Source organism: Myotis myotis, unplaced genomic scaffold (genome assembly GCF_014108235.1).
Source record: "Myotis myotis isolate mMyoMyo1 unplaced genomic scaffold, mMyoMyo1.p scaffold_m19_p_2, whole genome shotgun sequence".
Taxonomy (NCBI): Eukaryota; Metazoa; Chordata; class Mammalia; order Chiroptera; family Vespertilionidae; genus Myotis; species Myotis myotis.
The window spans coordinates 5730148-5752559 of record NW_023416324.1 but is presented as its reverse complement, the minus strand read 5'-3'; the positions used below and the strand labels follow the sequence as shown (position 1 = coordinate 5752559).

General features: G+C 51.8%; 1 protein-coding gene across 2 annotated transcripts; it reads right to left on the bottom strand.

The window, feature by feature from the left end:
- Positions 1-5217: 5217 nt before the first annotated feature.
- On the bottom strand, positions 5218-12746 carry LOC118676632 (migration and invasion inhibitory protein). Of its 2 annotated transcripts, none has more exons than XM_036350836.1 (11): positions 12650-12746; positions 11326-11380; positions 10687-10900; positions 10144-10446; positions 9409-9493; positions 8085-8193; positions 7950-8002; positions 7085-7214; positions 6808-6904; positions 5838-5969; positions 5218-5560 (listed from the first exon to the last, which is right to left on the bottom strand). In XM_036350836.1, the coding sequence occupies exons 3-11, from the start codon at positions 10807-10809 to the stop codon at positions 5288-5290; spliced, it is 1305 nt and encodes a 434-aa protein (XP_036206729.1). In that variant the 5' UTR covers positions 10810-10900; positions 11326-11380; positions 12650-12746; the 3' UTR covers positions 5218-5287. The 2 variants fall into 2 exon arrangements, with proteins under 2 accessions (XP_036206729.1, XP_036206730.1); XM_036350837.1 differs by lacking the exon at positions 5218-5560 and adding an exon at positions 5571-5745.
- Positions 12747-22412: the final 9666 nt, after the last annotated feature.

Sequence of the window (22412 nt, the reverse complement as noted above, 5' to 3'; positions counted from 1 at the left end):
ACATCAATTTTGGAAGAAGTAGGTGATCTTGCTTTTTTCCTTTGGGATTTATGCTTCATATTTATAGAGGACAAAAAGGGAAGAACACGATTGATTTGGAGGAGGGGGAAGCATGTCGGGTGTACGAGGGTGTGTGCCCAACCACAAGGCTGCTGCAGTTCGGAGAAATTAAAGCATCCTTCCCATCGCCTTTATGTCGCAGGTGGGAAACCAGTGTGGGGAGGAAGCCAAATACTGAAATAGTTTAGCCACCACTTTAAAGGAAACAGGAAAAAAAGAATCCGAAAAGAATACCATCTCTGCTGTCATGGAACTTAAATTCTAGCAGGAGAGACCCTAAGCCAGGGGTGGGCAACCCCTGGCACGCATGCCAAACATGGCACGCCATTAACTTTTGCTGGCACGCGAAAACCCTTTCTTATAATCTTCCATTTACAATTTTTTTTCTTAATATCGACTTTTTTATTTTTCAGATAAATTCAGTGTAGGTGCATCTTAGATAAATAATTTTACATAACAAGTTATCTTAAAGGCCATAGGCATGGATTGACGCGAGAGGGGAAGAGCAATTTCTATGCCTCTGCCTTAACTCTCCCTGCCTCCCTAGATCCGACCAGTGTTTTGGTTTCATCCACATACGCTTGTGAATCTTTGTTCTCAGTGATGAACTTTGTTAAGTCTCCTAGTAGGAGTAGCCTGACGGATGATAGTAGTAGCTCGTGCATACCTCTGAAGGTCACGAAATATAAACCTGATGTAAAATCTCTGTCATCAGTGATGCAGCAGCAAAAGTCCCACTGATAATATCAAACGGAGTCATAAAGTTTTCTGTCGGACTATCAGTGTACATGTGTACATTAAAAAATAAATGCATTTTTCATCATCATATACTGTGTTTTTGTCGCTCGAATGAATTTCATTATTTCTTCAAGGTTCTTCACATACGTACACCTTAAGAGATATCAAGTAGGCGTAACATGTTCTCAAAAAATTAGGGTTGGCACGCAGAAGAATTTTGAGTCAGAGATTTTGCTGGTTTTGGCACGCACTCACAAAAAGGTTGCCCACCCCTGCTCTAAGCGATGAGCTTGCATGAGAATTGACTAACCTGTGAGGCTGAGATGAGAAGTGCGTGTGTGCGTGTGTGTGTGTGTGTGTGTAGTGTGCAATGGGTGGGACGGATCCGGGCTCCCGGGAAGCCTGTCGAAAGAAGACACTGGCTGAGATGTGGAAGGCAAGTAGGAGCTGCAGGGGGTGGAGGTGGGGGATGGGAAGAGATCCTAAATCCCAAGTAAGAAGGAGGGAAGGCCCGGAATAATCAGGAACGGCTGGCAGGCACCTGAGAGCGGGGGGGGGGGGGGGGGGGGGGGGGGGGGGGGTGGACGACACAGTCACGGACAGTCCAGTCGCGAGGGGCAGGTGTGGGTTGAACGAGGCAATACTGGGAGACTCGCAGCTCTGTGCTGGGGCCGCTCCGCCTGTGACCTTCATTCTTGAGGCCTTAAGTTTGAAAAAGCCTAGCCCCCGACCTGGAGCCCACCTGGAGCAGTGCTACGGGGCGGCTGGGAGAGGCGAGTGGGCACCCAGAGCCTCTCTCTCCAGCACCTCCCTGCAGCGTTCTTAGCTCCAGACCTTGTGCATCCATTAATCCTGAGATGCCGGTCCCTTCACAGGCTGAGTGAGCACTCCCTCCCAGCCAGCGTGACAGAGTTCACAGCATTTCTCCTGGTGCCACACAAAGTCAGGCTGAGTCTCTTCAAGCGGCGTCACCGGTTTGGTGAAACAGTCTGGAGACCCGGGCTGTGGCCTCCTGCATGGAGCTGACTAAAAGCAGGACGGCCAGAACCTGCCAGCGCTCTCAGAACTCCCTTCCGGAGAAGCCGCTGCCCTGACGACTTCATGGACTCTGAACTTTCCTGGGAAAAGAGCATTTGTGTCCTGTTCTTGTCAGAGGCTCACAGACTAATCTCAGCTGTGAATTTTGCCATCTTCGTTTGACAGAGGCTTTCAGGTTCTAAAGAATCACCTGGCCCAAGAATTCCTCACAAAGTCACTGGCTCACAGGCTGACTTTAAAAGTACATGTAGGACAAGAACCATGAAGCCCTGTTCATACAGGGACACCCGGCCGGCGTGGCTCAGTGGTTGAGCATCAACCTGTGAACCAGGAGGTCATGGTTCGATTCCCAGTCAGGGCACCTACCCAGGTTTCGGGCTTGATCCCCAATGTGGCGGCGTGCAGGAGGCAGCCGATCAATGATTCTCTCTCATCATTAATGTTTCTATTTCTCTCTCCCTCTCCCTTCCTCTCTGAAATCAATAAAAATATTTAAAAACAGAAAACAAAACAAAAAAAATGGGCACAGGACTTGACTAGACATCTCTCCAAAGACACAGGAATGGCCGATAAGCTCATGAAAAGATGCTCAACATCACAATCACCAGGGATATGCAAACCAAAACTGCAATGAGACACCAGGCGCACCGGCCAGGATGGCGGTCAGCCGAGGCGCAGAAGTGAGTGCTCTGAGCACGTGCAGACATTGCAACCCTCCGGCATTGCTGGCCGGGATGTCAAACGTTGGGGCTGCTACACAGGACAGCGGGTCCCCCAATAACGTCGTTTCATTCCTAACACTGATGCCGCAGGAAGTTATCTCATTTATAGCAATTAGACTGTGGTACAATGGGTTTCATTATGCTTGCTTCATTTGAAGTCGCAGAACCTATCTAAGCCATGAAGTGCGGACTTACTGAACATGGTTCCTCAATAGATCAACGATGGGGCCCAGCAATTCCACTTCCGGCTGTGTAACCAAGAACGGAAAGCAGCAGCTCAAACAGGTATGTGTCCTCCCATGTTCAGAGCAGCAGTATTCACAACTAGGAGGTGGAAGCAACCCACGTGCCCACTGTGGATGAAGGGATAAACAAAATGCGGTCCATCCATCCAGTGAAGTACTACTCAGCCTTCAAAAGGAAGGGAATTGACAGGTTACACCATAAGTGAACCTTGAGGGCATCAGGCTAAAGGAGGTGAGGCAGTCACTGAGAAGACACACTGCAGGATTCCACTCTCCGAGGTCCCTGGAGGAGTCAGACTCATAGACAGAAAGTAGGATGGTGGCTGCCAGGGGCTGGGAGGAGTGGGCACTTTTGCAAGATGAAAAGTAATTCTGGGGATGGGTGGTAGCGATGATTGTACAACAATGTGCCACTGAACTGTATGTATAAAAATGATAAAGTTTGTTATGTATGTTTTACACAATTAAAAATTAATTTTAAAAGATTACATGTGGGACCAGCTGGTGTGACTCAGTGGTTGAGCGATGGCCCAGGAACCAGGAGATCACTGGTTCGATTCCCCATCAGGACACGTTTTTCTATCTTCTCTATCCCTCTCCCTTCCCCTCTCTCTAAAAAACAAATAAAATTTAAAAAATAAAACAAAATTTTAAAAAATACAAAATTACATGTGGCAGAGACTTTGTTTCTTCAGGTCCCAGAATCAAGCGGCAAACCAGGGCCTGCTGTGAGACCTGCCCACAGACACGCAGTTTGGATCACATAGGCGTTTGAACCTCACAGCCTCCGGAAGGAACCTGTGCTCTCCAGGTGGCCGACGCCCCGGACTCCATCACCTCACCTGCCTGGCTGGCTCCTGAAGGCACTTGAGGTTGGACCCGAGTGAAGGAAGAGATTCTGCAACGCCTGTTACTTTTCTAGTGGCCTCTGCTGCCCGGGCCTGGAGCTCTGCGTGGACCGAGCTGGTGGGAGTCAGGTAACAGGACACGGAGGACAGTAACGCTGTCCCACAAGTCCCCTCCATATCCCAACCAGTGACGGCGAACCTTCTGAGCTCAGCATGTCAGCATTTTGAAAAACCCTAACTTAACTCTGGGGCCATGTCACATATAGAAATTTTTTGATATTTGCAACCATAGTAAAACAAAGACTTATATTTTTGATATTTTATATATTTAAATGCCGTTTAACAAAGAAAAATCAACCAAAAAAATGAGTTCACGTGTCACCTCTGACACACGTGTCATAGGTTCCCCATCACTGTCCCAAACCCATGCTGTCAGCTGGGGCCCAAGTGGCCAGCTCTGGACAATGAACCCTAAACAGATGTGACCTGTGTGTTGTGGGGTTACTCGGCTGAAGCAACAGGCGATGTCCCCCAGGGTGGTGCCTTCTCTGGCCTGGGTCCCCAAGAGACAATGTTAAAAGCACAGGCCCCAAATGTCCCATGACGGAAACGTCATGTGAGCAAGTCAGCAAGAGATATAAGCCTTTTTGTTGAACCCCTGGGATCTGGGGGTTCGTTTGTTACTGCAACATAACCTTGCTTATTCTCACACACACGGTGCATGATGGGAAGAGAGGGTTACCACGGAGACTGCAGCCCTAGATCCACACTCTAGGCTGAGAAACCTCAGAAAAAGCACATGCTTTCTCCGGACTTCGGTTCCCCATTTTTATCTAGAAAAACAGGAACTTCATATTGTTCGACCGAGGGAAGGAGACAGGTGCTGCTTACTAATCCAGGAGGGAGATCTGCGCTCTGCAACCTCCCCGCCTGGCCCTCAGTTCCCCCATCTGATCTCTCGGGGTCACCCATGGCTTCCAGGGCTGGACTTGAGGGGAGGAGGAGCCCCTCTATGAATGGACCCAGTGTCAGGAACCAAGAAGGAGTGAGCTCACTCACTCCCCTCTCACAACTTCGGCTTCCACTACAGCAGTGGTTCTCAACCTTCCTAATGCCGCGACCCTTTAATACAGTTCCTCATGTTGTGGTGACCCCCAATTTCATTGTTACAAATTGAACATAATGAAAGCATAGTGATTCGTCACAAAAACAATATGTAATTATATATGTGTTTTCCGATGGTCTTAGGCGACCCCTGTGAAAGGGTCGTTTGACCCCCAAAGGGGTCGCGACCCACAGGCTGAGAACCGCTGCTCTACAGGGACAGCCTGAGACCCCAGCCCCTTGTGGAGATGGTTTTCAACACTGACCTTGACCTCAGCCTGTCTTGGGAGCCCTCACCCACCTAGAAGGCCTCTACCCAGATCTGGGAGCTGCAGAGGGCACTGGACCCACCCACTTAGCACAGACTGTCAGAGTGTCTCCCAGGTGAGGGAGGGCCAGCGGAGGCCAGGGCACCGCCTGGGCACTGAGGCCATCAGCAGGACAGACCCGACACACGTGGACTCTGGGGGGGCAGACAGCACTGAGCTTTATTTCCAAACAGGGCAGAAAGAACGCCCTGACCTCCCACCCGTCATCCCTTCTGAGCCCAGGAAGGAGACAGGCCTGGGCCTACCCACCGGCCCCACCTAGGAGGGTGGGGCCTGAGTCCACCTCTAGCTGAGGCCGGGCAGGGCTCCCTTCTCATGGGCACCCCTGCCAGAGGGAAGAGGCTGGAGGCGATGACAGGAGCACTGTCCTCCAAGTGGCCAGTCCTCAAGTCGTCCACCAGGATGCGCGGGCGGGGCTGGGGCGCCTGGGGTTCTGACCAGATCGGGGTGGGGGACGGGACCCGCACTGACTGGGCCTGGATGGTGAATAAGGTGGTATCAGAGGGGGCCACTGTGGCGGCAGGTCACCCCAGTTCCAGCCTCATCCCCTTCGGGATCTTAGAGTTGGGGTCACCTCCTTGGGAGGGATGGGGTAGCCAGTGCGGAGGGCTGGATCCTGGAAGGGTGCCTTGGGTCAGGGCCAGCAGATGGGGATGGGGCCCTGCGGGGAGACACCCAATCCTGCCCCTAGGACTCTGCAGTCCCCAGGCCCGCTCCAGGCACCTGCCCCTCCCAGGGTGCCCCAGACCATACCAGGTGGGAAGGGCCGGCCGTCAGCGGCTGGTGCTGGGCCTCGGAGCTGACACAGGACCAGAGGTCCAGGCTCTGGGGGCCGGAGCTTTTCTCGGGTTTTGGAGGGAGAATGTCCCAGCCCAGCAGACAGTGCTGTGGAGAAAAAGAGGTCAAGGCCCTGACCTGGGGCAGGGCTCCCCCAAAGAGTCACGGTACCCACTGGAGACGGAGGCTCCCCCAGGGTAGGGGCTGTGTCTACCCACTGGGCCTCCCTTTTCCTAACCCTGCTAACTCAGGCCCTGGCGCAGACCCGGAGGTTGGAGGGAAGGCTGCGGACACTGACGAGCACTTCCTGCTGGGCTCGGCCCCACGCCCAGACTGGTACTGATTCCCTCAACTGCCCCACCTCACTACACAAGCCTGAGGACGGTATGTTGTGCCCGTTTTACAGATGTGCAAACCGACTTTCCTTGACATCCCATCTCCTCCCCCCGGCCCAGCTCCCCCAGCCTCAACTAGGAGTGACTGGGGTCCCCCACCCAGGAGACACGAAGGATGTGATGGAGGCACTATGCAAGCATAAGGGCTGGGGTTCCAATCCCAGCTCTTCCACCTGCTGACCTCGGACAGTCACCGCCCCTCTGCCTCAGCGAGCTCATCTACAGCGTGGGCGGCAGCAGAGCCAGTGCTCCCGGCCGCTGTGGGCTCCGTGGGAGGATCCTCCTCAGGACCGCGCACCCACACGGGAGCTGATACACGGGGCCCATTTACACCAGCAGGTGGCAGACCCTTCTGGATGCGGGGCGAGGGTGGGGTGCCCCACACCCCCGAACAAGCAGAGCCCAGGTGATGGAAGTGGCCTGGCCTGGGCTCCAGAGACCTGCTCATCCTCCTCGAGCTCAGCCTCGCTGGGTGGCCTTGGCACAGTCCCTGGCCCTCTCTGGGCTCCAGCCCCGCACCCACCCCATCCAGACTCCCTGCGGCTGCTCACCCGGGGCAGGGACAGCATATCGGAGGTGTCGAAGCTCTTCCGCCGGTGGATGCGGTAGCGGTGGGGTGGGTCCAGGATGGACTGTGGGATGCTCACCCTGGGGGGTGACGGGGGGTGGGGGTGACATTACCACAGAGGTTTCCTGGCTGCCGGGGGTCACAGCCCCAGGCCCATTGTTTCTTCCCTCAAACCAGTGGGCTCCCGGCTCTGACTCCCTCCTCAGCTGCTGCTGCCCCCAAAGGTGCCCCCAGGTGCCCCGCCTGCTCCGGCCACTCACCGGACCTGCGCTGGGTCTGCCAGTGTTGCAGGGCCCCGCTGGTCCCGGGGTGTCCTGCACAGGCGGCAGGGGGTGCCAGGGTCCGAAGGCACCAGGAACAGACGCCGGTTGACACGGTAACAGTACACACCTGGAGGCCCAGCAGAAGCAGCAGTGCCTCAGCTGGAAGCCTAATCCCGAGGCCCCTGCTGCCCCCAACACATAGGCCCGCCGACCCTTCCACCTGCCCTCCGCCACACTCACAGGCGTGTACACGCATGCGCGCACAGCATGCACACAGACTTATGCTCACACACAAAACATGGAGCACCACTTCCTCAAGCATGACACCCATGTGCACACAACCGCACACTGGCCAGCACCTTCGCATGTGGAAGTGTCACGTGTGCAAACACAAAGCATGGCTTTAGTCACATTGTGGACACATGCACGTGCCTATATTTGTAATCACACATACACAGGGTGCACACAGAGTCATGTTCACATGAACATCCCTCACACACATATGTACAGTGTACGCTACACATGCAAATTCACAGCGGACTTATGTGTTCACGTGACTGAGCCGGGAACCTCCCCCACAGGCAACCCATGTGGAGGGAGGAGGGTGTGGGGGTGGGAGCACACAGGAAATGAGGCAGCTGGGAAGCAAGTGAAGGCTGCAGGGGAGCGGGGAGGCGGGTGACACAGGGCTGACCCTAATCCCCATGAGGCCGGGCCTCAGCTCCCTCGCCTCCCACCCAGGGCCTGCTCCACCCTGTCCAGACACCAGGCCTCCCCTCCCCGGTCCCCAACCCCCAGCCGCCTCCCCAGGCCCCCGCGACCTCGGCTGGGCTCCAGGACGGCCCGCGGGGCATACACTCACATTCGTGGTCTTCCTGGGCGCTGTCACTCTCCCGCCGGCCTGGGAACTGGGGTCTATGAGAGCGAGAGGGTGAACAGGCCAGCGACAGGGAGGGTCCCAGCGCTGCCTGCCCACCGCTGGCCTGCCCCTACTCACTCGGGCTCACTGTGAATACACTCCTCCTTGTGGGTTTCCCGGAACTCCTGCAGCTTCGAGAAGAAGGCCTCGGGCTTGCTGCTGATGGGCGAGCTGTTGTCCAGAGACCCTGAAGTGGGCAAAGCACGGGAGCTGCTGTGCGGCCACTGGCCAAGGCTCAGAGGACGCTCAGTGCTGGCACCCAGTCCACCTGCTCTGTCCCCACCAGGCCTCACAGACCTGAAGGGACCCTCCACTCACTGTGCCTGTTGGTTTTGCCTGTGTCCATCCACCTGAAGCATATTGTCTAAGCAAACAGTACTTACAGAACCCCTGCAATGGGCCAGACACCGTTTAATGTGCCGGGGAAAGAGCAGTGAACTAGACCAAGCTCCTGCCTCACTCACTAATATGGTGGCAACAGACAAACTAGCCACCTAAGAGACATGCAATACAACACTGAGTGGTGACGTGTGCCAGGAAGTAGCGAGCAGAACCGGGGAGCCCAGCTGGAGGGGCAGGGTTCCAGGGGAGGCCTCTCTGAGGAGGTGACACCTGAAAGGGGGGAGGGAGCCACGTGGCCATCTCAGGTAGAAGAGCAAGTGCAAAAGGCCTGGGGCGGAAGTGTATCTGAGGAACAGCCAGGAGGTGAAAGTGGCTAGAGGGGAGTAAGGGGTGAGAGTGGAGGAGAGGAGGCTGGGAAGCCAGCAGAGGGCTTAGACTTTTGGCATAATCAGATCGGCCATGTATTTTTGCCCTCTGGCTGCTACAAGGTGGGAGACAGGGGCACCAGTTAGAAGTGACTATAGGCATCCTGGCGGAGAGAAGTAATCAGAGGCTAGAAATATGCTGAAGGCAGGGCTACTAGGATGTGCCAATGGACTGGGAGAGGAATATGTGAAAAGGAGAGATGGAAATCAAGGTTGATCCCAAGGTTATGACCTGACCAGTTATTAGGTACTTAAGAGTTGCCATTTGCAAAGACAGGAAAGACTGCAGTGGGAAGAAAATCATCACCTTGATGTTGGACATGAAAGCAATCTAAGACACTGAATGTGCCATACAGAGAAGGCAGCCAGCTACACAAGTCTAGAATTCAGGGCGGGGGGGGGGCCAGAGATAAAAACAGGGGAGTTCAGGCAAGCACTCAAGCACCGCCTCCGTGCCTGTCACTGTGCCGGGGGCTGAAAGAAGGCACTCACCAAGGAGGGAGGGCCATTCAGACACACTAGGCAGCACTGGAGGGGGCCGGGGGGGGCTCAGTCAGGTGAGTAGGGAAGCTGGGGCCTCCACCCCCCACCCACCCCCACTCACAGGCAAGGTGTGTGCATGGGGTGGGCCACACCTGCAATCCAGTCATAGCCCAGGTAGGGTCTGAGGCGCCAGCTCCTCTCAGGCACTGGAGACTCCTTATTGAAGGTCACTCTTAGCTGACAAGGCAAAGACATCAGGTTATACCAGCAGGCCCAGCACGAAGGAGGCCCCAGCTTGGGGGAAGCAAAGGGGTTGTGTGGGCCCCAAGGCTCAGCTGAGGGCTCAGGAATTGAAAGATACAGTGTTTGGTCCCCACCCCTTTCTATGTGTGACTTTGAGTAAGTGTGGCCTCAGCCTTGGTCTTGCCATCTGTATAATGGGGTTCCTTACCTTTTTCCCAAAGAGCTAAGAAACTAGCAACCACCACTTACCCAGCACTTAGGCCAGTGATGGTGAACCTATGACACGCGTGTCAGAGGTGACAGGCGAACTCATTTTTTTGGTGGATTTTTCTTTGTTAAAATGGCATTTAAATATATAAAATAAATATCAAAAATATAAGTCTTTGTTTTACTATGGTTGCAAAGATCAAAAATATTCTCTATGTGACACGGCACCAGAGTTAAGTTAGGGTTTTTCAAAATGCTGACACGCCGAGCTCAAAAGGTTCGCCGTCACTGACTTAGGCTGAGCTGGACACAACCTGCAGTATCTCCCGGACAGCCTCTCACCTGGCAAAGAAGGCTGCCCATGGCTGCCTTTGTCAGACAGGGAAACTGAGGTTCCAGGGAGCACCCACCGACGATGCCCTGCTCTCCCATGGTACCTTGGGCAGCTTTCTTGGTTGATCCTGGAGGGACCTCGGGACCTGCGCCTCCAGCTCTGCTGATCGCTCTGAGTCACTCAAGTCGGAGGCGGCCAGCGACGGTGCCCCGCAGGGCCTCAGCGGGCTCCGGGGCTCCCTGACAGGTGGGAGAGAGGTCACCCCCGAGCTGGCCCCGAGAGAGGACATGTCGCAGGAGTCACCTTGGTTGGCATCCCGTGGAGAGGAGGTTCTCTGGGCCATTGAAGGCGTCTTTGGGGACAATGGCATCTCGGAGTCACAGCTGCTGCTGGAGTCCAGGCTTGACTAGAACGGAGAGGCCAGGTCACCCAGCCGCCTGCCCAGCTGGCATGTGCGAGGCATAAAGGCCTGCGCTCCTGCTCCAGCCTCTGCTGTCCCAGGCCAGTCCCTCCCCTTGCTGGGCCTCGGTTTTCACAACAGCCATACAATGGGCACGCTGCACAGGACAACCCTAGAGGCCTGGGTTCTGGCCTGAGGGTGAGTGGCCCCCCACATCCTCTGGGAGTTCCCAAGGTGAACACCCACCTCTGAGGCTGCTTTGGCCACCAACCGCCGCATGGCATCCTGCCCAACCCACAGCTGCCTCAGAAGCTCCAGGTTGAGCTGCCGCAGCTGCGCCAGGTCCTTGGTCTCCACCATCCCAGGCATATCGTCTGGCTTCCCACAGCCAATGTCGGATGTCGCTGACTCCCGGCTGTAGAGTGCCTTCAGGGCTGAATTCCAGGCCCAGCTCTGCTACCTGCAGCCAAGACAGCATGACGTGGGGCTGAGGAGGCTGCCCAGTGGAGGCAGGGGCCTGGGTTCAAATCCCTCCACTCTGGTACTTCCCAACTGTGCAGCCGCCAACAAATAATTTAACCTTCCTCTGCCTCCGTTTCTTAATCTGTCAAACGAGACGGTAACAGTATCTACCTCATAAGGTTATTGTAAGGATTAAATGAGGTCATGCACGTTACATCTTAGTACAGTTCCTGGCACACAGTAAGCATGCAATAAATGTCTGTTACTATTCATCTGGTCAGAGTGTGTTTCTTTACACGCGCAAAGAGAACAATCCCCCTTTAAAGACTTGAACTATGAACTCAGACCAGTTTGATTTATAGAAAGCAATTGGGGCAATTCTACAAATGTAAGGCATTAATAACTTGTGAATCCAACACATACCAGGTTCCTGCAGGGACTCTTTCCTCTCTCCTGCCCATTCTTCCTGTTTCCTTTTCTTTTTACAGATGAAGAAACCAAAGTTCAGAGAAGTTAAGCAACTTGCCCCATATCACACAGCCAGTAAGTGGCAAAATCAGGATTTGAACCTCAATCTAGCTCCGGGATCCACGGTCACACCAGCCTTTTTCCCCAGCAGTGTGGAAAGGCGCCTGGAAAGCTGCCTCCTATTCCTAGCCTTTGCCACCACCACCCCCCGCCCACCCATCCAGGCTCAGGGATACACAGATGCCTCTGGAAGGAGTTTCTGCAGGCTAGGGGAAGGGGCTCCCCACTTCCCTCACATTTCCAAGGCCAGACTCCCCGCAAAAGAAAGTCTCTCCCAATACACACTATCCCTTTTCAACCCTGGGTCCAGGGACGCGCACCTTCAGAAACCCTGCCCCACCCACACTCCTCGCCTGTGGACCGCCCACACCGGGGTGCGGGCGGGGCCTCCCAGCGCCCTAGAGCAGAGAGAAACCAGGCTTACACTGGACACCCTACCCCTCACATATGCCCCGCAGGGAAGGGGGTACAGAGGGGATGCGATACCGAGGATTCTGTGGGAGAGTCTCCTATGCAAGCTCGGCAAACAGCCAGATCCGGGGACCGGAAGTCCCGGCGCCCGCCCTTATCTGGTCAGATTCCCCTCGGGATTAAAGAGAACAGCCTGGCCTAGCCGGTTTGGCTCAATGGATAGAGTATCGGCCTGCGGACTGACGGGTCCCGGTTCGATTCCGGTCAAGGGCACATACCTCCAGTGCAGGCTGGATCCCCAGGCCTGGTTGGGGTGCGTGCGAGAGGCAATCAATTGATGTGTCTCTCTCACATCCATGTTTCTCTCTCTGTCTCTCCCCATCCCTCCCACTCTCTCTAAAACAATAATAATAATAATAATTTTAAAAAGAACAGCCTGCACTGCCTTCCTCCGGCTCCAGCCCCCCTTTGAAAAGCTAAAAGCTAACAATAAAGATTTTTTTAAAAATAAGGAGCGTTTTTAAAAATTCGGGGGAAAAGAAAAGCTAAAAGCTGCGCAAATGCAACAGGAAGGCAACGTTCACAAGAGAGACGGGTAGCAAAAGCACCACAGGCAGTGCGGGCGGACGCAGGGACGGGACCGGGGAAAGGGAGACTCAGCCGACCTGAGCACTCACAGTAAAATTCATCTTTCCCGTCGCAGCCCCGAACCCCGCGGGGGCACACGCGGGGCCTCCAACCGAGCCCTTCCCCAGCCCCATCCCACCCCACCCCATCCCCATCCCCGGCCTAGCGGCTCTGCACTCACTGCCCGGAAGCCACCGATCCGCGCCGCTGGACGCCGCCTGTGCCGGAAGAAGTTCTGCCCCGTCCACCCTACGTAACGCCAACGGGGGCGGGACCCACAAGGCCGCCCTGATTGGTCAGATGAGTGGCAGGGCCCAGATGCGCCTGGGAACGTTACTCCGCGTTCAGAAGCAACAGTTTCAATATTGGGGCGGGACTAACAGCGTTGCACAACAGCTGATTGGTCAACGTCCGAGGTCAATTTTTTCGGAATAGGGCGGGCTCCGGGGAGGCTGGCTCTGATACTAGGCCACAGGCTGTGTCACGTTTGGCGCAGACAGGTTCAGAGTCTGGCCCTGACGCTGCCCCTAAGCAGTGGGATGCAGCTCTGGGGTTTTAACCTGGGCGGGCGTGGTTGGCGGCTGGGGAATCATTCTTTCATACCTTTTCTTTTTTAAAAAAATATATTTTTATTGATTTCAGAGAGAAAGGGAGAGGGAGATAGAAACATCCATATGAGAATCAATCATTGATCAGCTGCCTCTTGCACGCCCCCTACTGGGGATTGTTCCCAGAACCGGGCGTGTGCCCTGACCCGTAATCAAACCGGGACCTCCTGGTGGATAGGTCGAAGCTCAACCACTGGGCCACCCCGGCCAGGCCTTTCATCCTTTCTTTAAAGCATTTATCTTTCTATGCAGTGGGAGTAATGTTAGAATGAAGAGGCGCCCCTACTTGGAGGAGCAGGTTAAGAAGTGGATACAGTCTGTAAAATATAAGTAAATTTATATAGAGTGCCTACTATTCGCCAGGTATTTTCCCAGCCTCATAAATATGCTTTAAGGTGTGTGGGTTGTTGTTGTTTTTTTAATTTATTGACTTTGAGAGAGAGAGGAAGGGAAGGAGGAAAAGAGAGAGAAACGTTGATTTGTTGGTCTATTTATTTATGCACTCATTGATTGCTTCTTGTATGTGTCCTGAAGGGAGATTGAACCTGAAACCTCAGTGGGCTCAGGGACTCCTGGTATTGGCACTTGGCCCGTGGGATTGAGATCACCCCCCCAACCTGGCCCCACCAGGAGAGGACATATCGCAGGGGTTACCTTGGTTGGTATCCCCGTGGGAAGGAGGTTCTCTGGGTATTTAGGACAGCCACACAGACTTGTGCATGGCATGAATGCTCCTGGCAGCATTATTCATAACTAGTAGCCTGGTGCACAAAATTCGTGCACATTAAAGGGAAATTAATTGCCCTAACCGGTTTGGCTCAGTGGGTAGAGCATCGGCCTGCAGACTCAAGGATCCCAGGTTCGATTCCGGTGAAGGGCATGTACCTTGGTTGCGGGCACATCCCTAGTGGGGAGTGTGCAAGAGGTAGCTGATCGATGTTTCTCTCTCATCGATGTTTCTGACTCTCTATCCCTCTCCCTTCCTCTCTGTAAAAAATCAATAAAATATATTTTTTAAAAAGGGACTTAATTAGCAGAGATATTTTAATATTGCTATTTGCCCTTTCTCTATAATAGAAGTGTGAGAGATGAAAAGAAATTAGTAAAATGTATATGAAAATAATATATAAATTTATTAATAAATAACAGTAACAAAAGGATATAACAACAGAGGCATGATATAAAAACAACAAAAGCATGATATGAAAACAACAAAAACATGTTATAAAAACAACAGTGATACAAACAATGACTGATAAAGTAATTAAACTTATTCTAATATCTCCCTGTACACCACATTAAGAGTGAAAACACTTTCAGAGGGCTTGACTAATTTCCCTTGTGATGAAGTACTTAGAACTTTAACTGTAACATCACATGCTCTTCAAACTCGAGAGAAAGCAGCATATAACTGACCATGTGCAAAAACGGGTTCAGATAGGAACATGCCTACTCTCTCTGGAATTTGTCCTTGTGATTTATTTATTTTTTTTAATTAAATCTTTATTGTTCAGATTATTACATTTGTTCCTCTTTTTTTCCCCCCATAACTCCCCTCCTCCCAGTTCCCGCCCCACCCTCTGCCCTCACTCCCCACCCACTGTCCTCATCCATAGGTGCACGATTTTTGTCCAGTCTCTTCCCGCATCTCCCACACCCCTTTCCCCCCCAGGAATAGTCAGTCCATTCCCTTTCTATGTCCCTGATTCTATTATAATCAACAGTTCATTCTGCTCATCAGATTATTTATTCACTTGATTCTTAGATTCACTTGTTGATAGATGCATATTTGTTGTTCATAATTTGTATCTTTACCTTTTTCTTCCTCTTCCTCTTCCTCTTCTTAAAGGATACCTTTCAGCATTTCATATAATCCTGGTTTGGTGGTGATGAACTCCTTTAGCTTTTCCTTATCTGTGAAGCTCTTTATCTGACCTTCGATTCTGAATGATAGCTTTGCTGGATAAAGTAATCTTGGTTGTAGGTTCTTGGTATTCATCACTTTGAATATTTCTTGCTACTCCCTTCTGGCCTGCAAAGTTTCTGTTGAGAAATCAGCTGACAGTCGTATGGGTATTCCCTTGTAGGTAACTGAGTTTCTTTCTCTTGCTGTTTTTAAGATTCTCTCTTTATCTTTTGCTCTTGGCATTTTAATTATGATGTGTCTTGGTGTGGTCCTCTTTGGATTCCTTTTGTTTGGGGTTCTCCGCGCTTCTTGGACCTGTAAGTCCATTTCTTTCACCAGGTGGGGGAAGTTTTCTGTCATTATTTCTTCAAATAGGTTTTCAATATCTTGCTCTCTCTCATCTTCTGGCACCCCTATAATTCTGATGTTGGTACGCTTGAAGCTGTCCCAGAGGCTCCTTACACTATCCTCGCATTTTTGGATTCTTTTTTCATTTTGCTTTTCCGGTTGGGTGTTTTTTGCTTCCTCGCATTTCAAATCATTGACTTGATTCTTGCGCTCCTCTGGTCTGCTGTCGGGAGTCTCTATAATATTCGTTATTTCAGTCCGTGCATGCTTAATTTCTAGTTGGTTCCCCAATATAAGATCGAGGGTCTCATTAGTTTTCTTGTAGATCTCATTAAGTTTATCGGTGGCTTCTAAACAGTTCTTGAGAGACCTTAAAAGTGTGGTTCTGAACTCTATATCTTCCATTGACAATTTTGTCCTGTTTCTTTGTCTCCGCATTTTGTTATGCTTCCTTGGTGCACCCCCTAGTGGTCTTTGTTCACAGTCTTATAGTTAAATCTTGATTGTTGTAGCTAATTCCAGGGAGGGTTTGACCTCCAGGCCAAGTGGCTATGAGAATCAGCTGTGTCTGCAGTGAGAGAACTTCTGTCCTCTAGGGAGGTGCTAATCTGGCGTTTGCCTGAGGCTATCCGGCAAATGCCTCTGTGCAGGGCTTGGGCGGGGCGGGTCGAACAGGATCAAGAGGGTGGGCCGGAGAGAGCAGTTATGGCTGCTCTCAGTCCTGTCCCCAGGGGCTCTGCCTCTCTGAGTCCCAGCACCCGCTGCAAAGCTCAGAGAGAAAGCTGCACTCGCTCTGACCGAAGCCAGACAGTCCCGCTTCTCCCGTTTGAGTCTGGGTCCCTAAAGACTCGCCCGGATCTGGAGCTCAGATTCTGCGACTCCCTCCCGATTGAAAACGCCAACCGCGCCCTCCGCCGCCAGCCCGCTCCGCGCACTCCGCACCTCAGAATTTGACTTCAGCACTGTGCCTCCTCTGAGTGTCCATATGCGTTTCTCTTTCCTCCTAGTTGTAGGAGTTCCACTCAGCCAGCATTCCTGTGGTTCTGGGTGATGTCCGTTCCGTTTTTTGGTTTCACTTTTGAAGTAGTTGTTCAAAGCAGCAAACTCCGGCGTTAACCTATGCCGCCATCTTGGTTCTCCTGTCCTTGTGATTTATTAATAGTCACCACAAATGCTGGCATCACGGTAAACCGTCGTCGAATCAATTTAAATGGGAGGCCAATGTCAGATGGGGACAAATTAATTCTTGGAATCAGAACAGCCTCTCCCTCTGCAGATCCTGTTCAGTTTCAATACTTCAGTTTCGATAATGTTAGGTCGTAATCTTTTGATAATAAATCTGGTACCATTACAAAGACCCCATTTACTATTTAGATTTCTCAATAGCATGATGATTGCACCCACTTTCAATTTTAATTTATGACACGGCATTCCCGAAGGAGTAATACTATTCAGAAATTCCATGGGGAAATTTTCCTTTGTTCCTTTGTTATGGGGTGGGGCCACAACATTAGTAACAAAGAAACAGAATTAAAACGTTATTGTGGGGAGCCGCTACGGTGTTTTGGACAGGTTCAAGCCTTGAACTGATGAGAGGGCACAGTCCTCTCATTGTCACATGCAAGTCCCAGCTTGGAGGGCAGGGCCCTCCCAACACAATTATAGGCAACAGCTGGAGTTGTGAGCTTGAACCTATGGTCCGAACACCTGGCCCCACGTGCCTGAGTGATGTGGGCTTGATAGAGTTCAGGTGCATGTAGTTGAGTAGGATTGAAACCCACGAGAATGTTGTAAACATCTTGGTCACGCCCTTACTTTGCCTCATAGCATCTGCTATAAAATAAAGGCACGGCTGTGAGTGTGGTCACTGTCTCTCAGAGAAGCAGTGTCCCACTGAGACCCGGCTTTCATTCTCTTGTCTGTCTTTTCTAAGTCTTTCAGCCGCCCCCACTCAGGTTAACCCCATGCTGACTCGGCACACTTGAGAAAGATCTGCCTCCATGCTCCCAGGGCGGGTTCCTGCCTTAAACTCCGCCCTTACAGGAAACAGCTCCTGAAAACAGCTTGGGGGGGTGGGGGTGGGAGCCATTGCCAAGACAATCCCTGTAGGACAGACTTCCTTCAGCTCCATCGCAGCTGTTCCTCGGTATGTGACGAACACCACCCATGGTTTTTATATAAGTAGATAGCCACATATAAAAATGGGACTAATTCAAATGTCCATCAACTCACAAATGAGTAAACTAAATGTGGTATATCCATACCAATGGAAGGCTCCAGCTCGCACCCGGCCCACCTCCAGCTCGCAGGCTCACTAGCGTGGTATCATTAAATACTCCCAGGGTTTGATTAAGTAATTAAGATCGGGAGGCTCTGGGAGCTGCCAGGTGCCGCTCTCAAGGTTTTTGCAGAACCAGGTGGGCCAGAGCCTCTGCTCCTGCCCCGGGATGAATCTGCCAAACCTGGCCTCCTCGCAGGCCCCCCACATCCTAGTCCCCCCCCTGCCGCCAGGCTGCTGTGGCTGCCATGACACGGGCACAGCGCCCGCCCTGCCTCGCCTGAGCTCAATCCCTGATGGCCGTGACGCCGTTGCCCCATTTTTTTAAATTAAATCTTTATTGTTCAGATTATTAGAGTTGTTCCTCTTTTTTCCCCCCATAGCTCCCCTCCACCCGGTTCCCACCCCACCCTCTGCCCTTACCCCCGCCTCCCACTGTCCTCATCCATAGGTTTACGATTTTTGTCAGTCTCTTCCCGTACCCCCCACACCCCTTTCCTTCTGAAAATAGTCAATCCACTCCCTTTCTATGCCCCTGATTCTATTATATCTTCTTAAAGGATACCTTTCAGCATTTCATATAATACTGGTTTGGTGGTGATGAACTCCTTTAGCTTTCTCTTATCTGTGAAACTCTTTATCTGACCTTCAATTCTGAATGATAGCTTTGCTGGATAAAGTAATCTTGGTTGTAGGTTCTTGCTATTCATCACTGAATATTTCTTGCCACTCCCTTCTGGCCTGCAAAGTTTCTGTTGAGAAATCAGCTGATAGTCGTCTATTTCTTTCACCAGGTAGGGGAAGCTTTCTGTCATTATTTCTTCAAATAGGTTTTCAATGTCTTGCTCTCTCTCTTCTTCTGGCACCCCCATAATTCAGATGTTGGTGCGCTTGAAGTTGTCCCAGAGGCTCCTTACACTATCTTCATATTTTTTTATTCTTTTTTCTTTTTGTTTTTCCGGTTGGGTGTTTTTTGCTTCTTCGTATTTCAAATCTTTGACTTGATTCTTGCGATCCTCTAGTCTGCTGTTGGAACTCTGTATAATATTCTTTATTTCAGTCAGTGTATACTTAATTTCTAGTTGGTCCTTTGTCATAACGTCGAGGGTCTCACTAGATTTCTTGAGGGTCTCACTAAATTTATCGGCGGTTTCTAGAAAATTCTTGAAAAACCTATAAGTGTGGGTTTGAACTCTATATCCTGTAGTTTGCTTTTCTCCATTTCTGTCATTTGTATCCTGTTTCTTTGTCTCCGCATTTTGGCTGCTTCCCTGTGTTGATAGAGTGGCTTTCTGTGCTAGGTGTCCTATAGGGCCCAGTCGCTCAGCCTCCCCAATTACCTGGGGTGGACACTCTTGGTGCACCCCTTTGTGGGCTTTGTGCACAGTCTTGTTGTAGTTAAGCCTTGATTGTTGTAGGTATCACTGGGAGGAATTGACCTCCAGGCCAATTGGCTGTGAGAATCAGCTGTGTCTACGGTGGGAGAACTTCTGTGCTGGAGACACCCTTCTGGGGCAAGACTTGCTTTAGTGGGGTTTTGGGGCTCACTGAGTCTGCCCCCTGAGTGTGTCCCTTATGGATCTGAGGTGTTGTAATCTGGATGGTCCCACTCTGACCACTGGGTACACTGGCTCTTGAATCTCTAAGGAGGTGCTAATTTATCCTCTGCCTGAGGCTACCCAGCAGGAGCTATGGAGATATCTGCAGGTTCCTCTTCTTTGTTTGGGGTTTGGAGGTGCCCAGATGAGGCCCAGCTGTGAAGCAATGCAAGCTCCTGTGGGGCCTTGGGCCTTCTTTTGGAAGTTCTGGGTCTCTCTGACCCAGCTGCAGTTTGTTAGGTAATTTTCAGATTGCAAAGGTCTAGGCCTTTCATATGCAAAAGCCTCTGCGCACAGCTTGGGTGGGGCGAGGTCTCAGGGGATCAACAGGGCGGATCAATGTTCTTCCAAGAACACACAGTCCAGTGGCTCTTCGTCGTTCCCAACAACAGGAATGCAACTGAGACTAACAGACTCCATTTCTCACCCCACAGATGAGCACACCGTCCGCAGGCCGGAGGCACTGGGCTGGGCCTGGGAGCAGGTGCTGCACCCCAAGGTGGGTGTGGAAGCGGCAGCATCGGGGAGGGATCTGTCTTGTCCCCACAGGTAGGGAGACACAGGGACCTGGCCCGCAGCCCCAGCTCGGTAACTCGGTCACACCGGCCACCTGCACAGCGACCATGGCTCCCGGGGCAGAGCCCGCAGGGCAGAGGGTGGGAGGGCCTGGGTTATTGCACCCGGGGTTGCTGGGACACCAGGCAGCTCTGAGCAAGAGCGAGAGCGAGAGCGAGCTGCTGTGAAGGTCTTCAGAGCATGAGGCCAAGTGAGAAGCAAAATACAGATCTGCAGGGGTGGGGGAAGGAATGTGTCAGCATGTGCTTTTATTTACATAAACGAACAAAAAATGATACAGCTGATGAGGGAACTGGGTGTGGCAGACATCTTTAAGATCATGCTGAGCTTTGAACTTCAAGCTATCACCTGGCCGGCTGGTGTGGCTCAGTGGATTGAGCATCAATCTGTGAACCAAGAGGTCCCGGGTTTGATTCCCAGTCAGAGCACATGCCTGGGTCGTGGGCTCGATCCCCAGTAGGGGGCGTGCAGGAGGCAGGCAATCAATGATCCTCTTCCATCATTGATGTTTCTCTCTCTCCCTCTTCCTTCCTCTATCTCTAAAATCCACAAAAACATTTAGAAAAAAAAAATGTTTACTGAAATACTTTTTCGAAGTGCCCGGTCCAAGGCACCATTCTTTCCTCCCTGGAATGTGGTAGTCACCTCCTATCCAGTTTCCCTGCTTCTATCCTTAATCGCTCTCGTCCACTCTCTAGCAGCCTGGGACTTAGGATGTGAGTCAGCTCATGTCACTCCTCTGCTCAAAATTCCAGTGGCCTCTCCCTCACTCACAGTAAAAGTCACAGCCCTCACAGTGGCCTGCCAGATCCCAGTCTACCCTCATCCCTTTTCACAGCTTGCCTGCTACTACTCCCCGCCTCCCTCACTCAGCTCCAGCCACTCTAGTCTCGTTTTGTTCCTTGAAGATATTGGGCATGCTCCCACCTCAGGGCCTTTGTACATGCTGGCCCCTCTGCCTGGAATGCCCTGCCCCGATATCTACAGGGTTTCATTCAAATGTCTTCTCAGTGACGCTTACCCAGCTACCACACTATTGTTACACCCTCCCTCCCCTTCGCTGCCTCATTTAATAGCCCTTACCTTCTGATATATTGTGTCTTTCACTGGTGGGTGTTGCCTGTTGTCTGCCTTCCCCCCACTAGCATACAAGCTCCATAAAGGCAGGGATGGGATTTTTGTCCACCTCATCCACTGCTGTACCTCCAGCACTCAGAACCATGCTTGCTAGCCCATCGTGTGCTCGCAAACGTTTTGCTGAATTAATGGGCTTCCTCATTGCTAGAGGAAAACGGACCACTTGGGTTTTTGAGAGCGCCTGGGTTCGCGCACACCGATGTGACGCTTTGTGAGCTCTCAGTAAAAGCTGCCAGTTCGTTCCAACCTCAAGCTGAGTCTGACTCAGAGACAGAAGGCCGTTCTGCAGGACAGGGTGAATTTAGCTGACATCTGTGAGGAGGGCCCAGACTTGAAACCGAGACCCTTCCTGGCTCCATCCTCTTTGTGACTAAATGGGGTCATTGTTACTGGAGGGCCAAAACGTCCCAGCTCTCAGATTTCCCAGAATTCGCAGTGGACAGATGAGTAGGTTTCGAGAGCACAGGAATGAGTCTGGCCTTGCTGGGAATAATGAACTAGGTGGTGGTGGTGAGGCAACAGAGACAGAACAGCCTTCTCAAACTGCAGGTGATCACCCCAGAGTAGCTGGTGAACAGTTGAACAGGGTTGCAAACAGCTGCTTAAGGAGAAAATGCCTGTGGATTGCAGGCAGAGAAATGATTGGTTTAAAATTTTTGGTTTCACCTACACGTACATGTGTACTGGATCATGCTGTGTACCTGACTGTGGGTCAGGAGAAGCAGTTTGAAAGCCACTGGGCTCTGGGAAACTAGGTCTTGGACTCCATCCAACCCCGGCTCCATCACCCCAGCTGCTGAGACGGGAACCCTTGGAAGACCCTAGCGCAGTGATGGCGGACCTATGACACGCGTGTCAGAGGTGACACGCGAACTCATTTTTTTGGTTGATTTTTCTTTGTTAAATGGCATTTAAATATATAAAATAAATATCGAAAATATAAATCTTGGTTTTACTATGGTTGCAAAGATCAAAAAATGTCTATGTGTGACACGGCACCAGAGTTAAGTTAGGGTTTTTCAAAATGCTGGCACGCCGAGCTCAAAAGGTTCGCCATCACTGCCCTAGCACTACCCACAGAAGTTCCCAGGAGCATGTGTCGCGTCCCCCACACTAGAGAGCTGAAAATGTGTGGACTGTTATCAGGACAGGATTCGTTACCTCAGCAAGTGTTTACTGAGTGCTGGTTCTGAGCCAGGAGCTGGTTTAGATGCTTGGCACACATCAGCAAACCAAGAACCTCAGCCCTTCAGAACTTACGTTCTAGCAGGTAGAGGCACATACATGTTAGAGGACGACTGTTAAGAAAAACATGTTACACATGCTGTAGGCTGGGAGTACTCAGAAGTGCTGGGGAGCAGGGAGGAGAGAAGGCTTTTGAGGAAGGTGCTCCGGGTAGACCCAATGGGGTAACATTTCAGCATATTTGGACGTGACAGCGTTAGGTAGCTGTGGTGAGATCCGGAAGATCATGCGGAGGGTCAGGCAGGGCA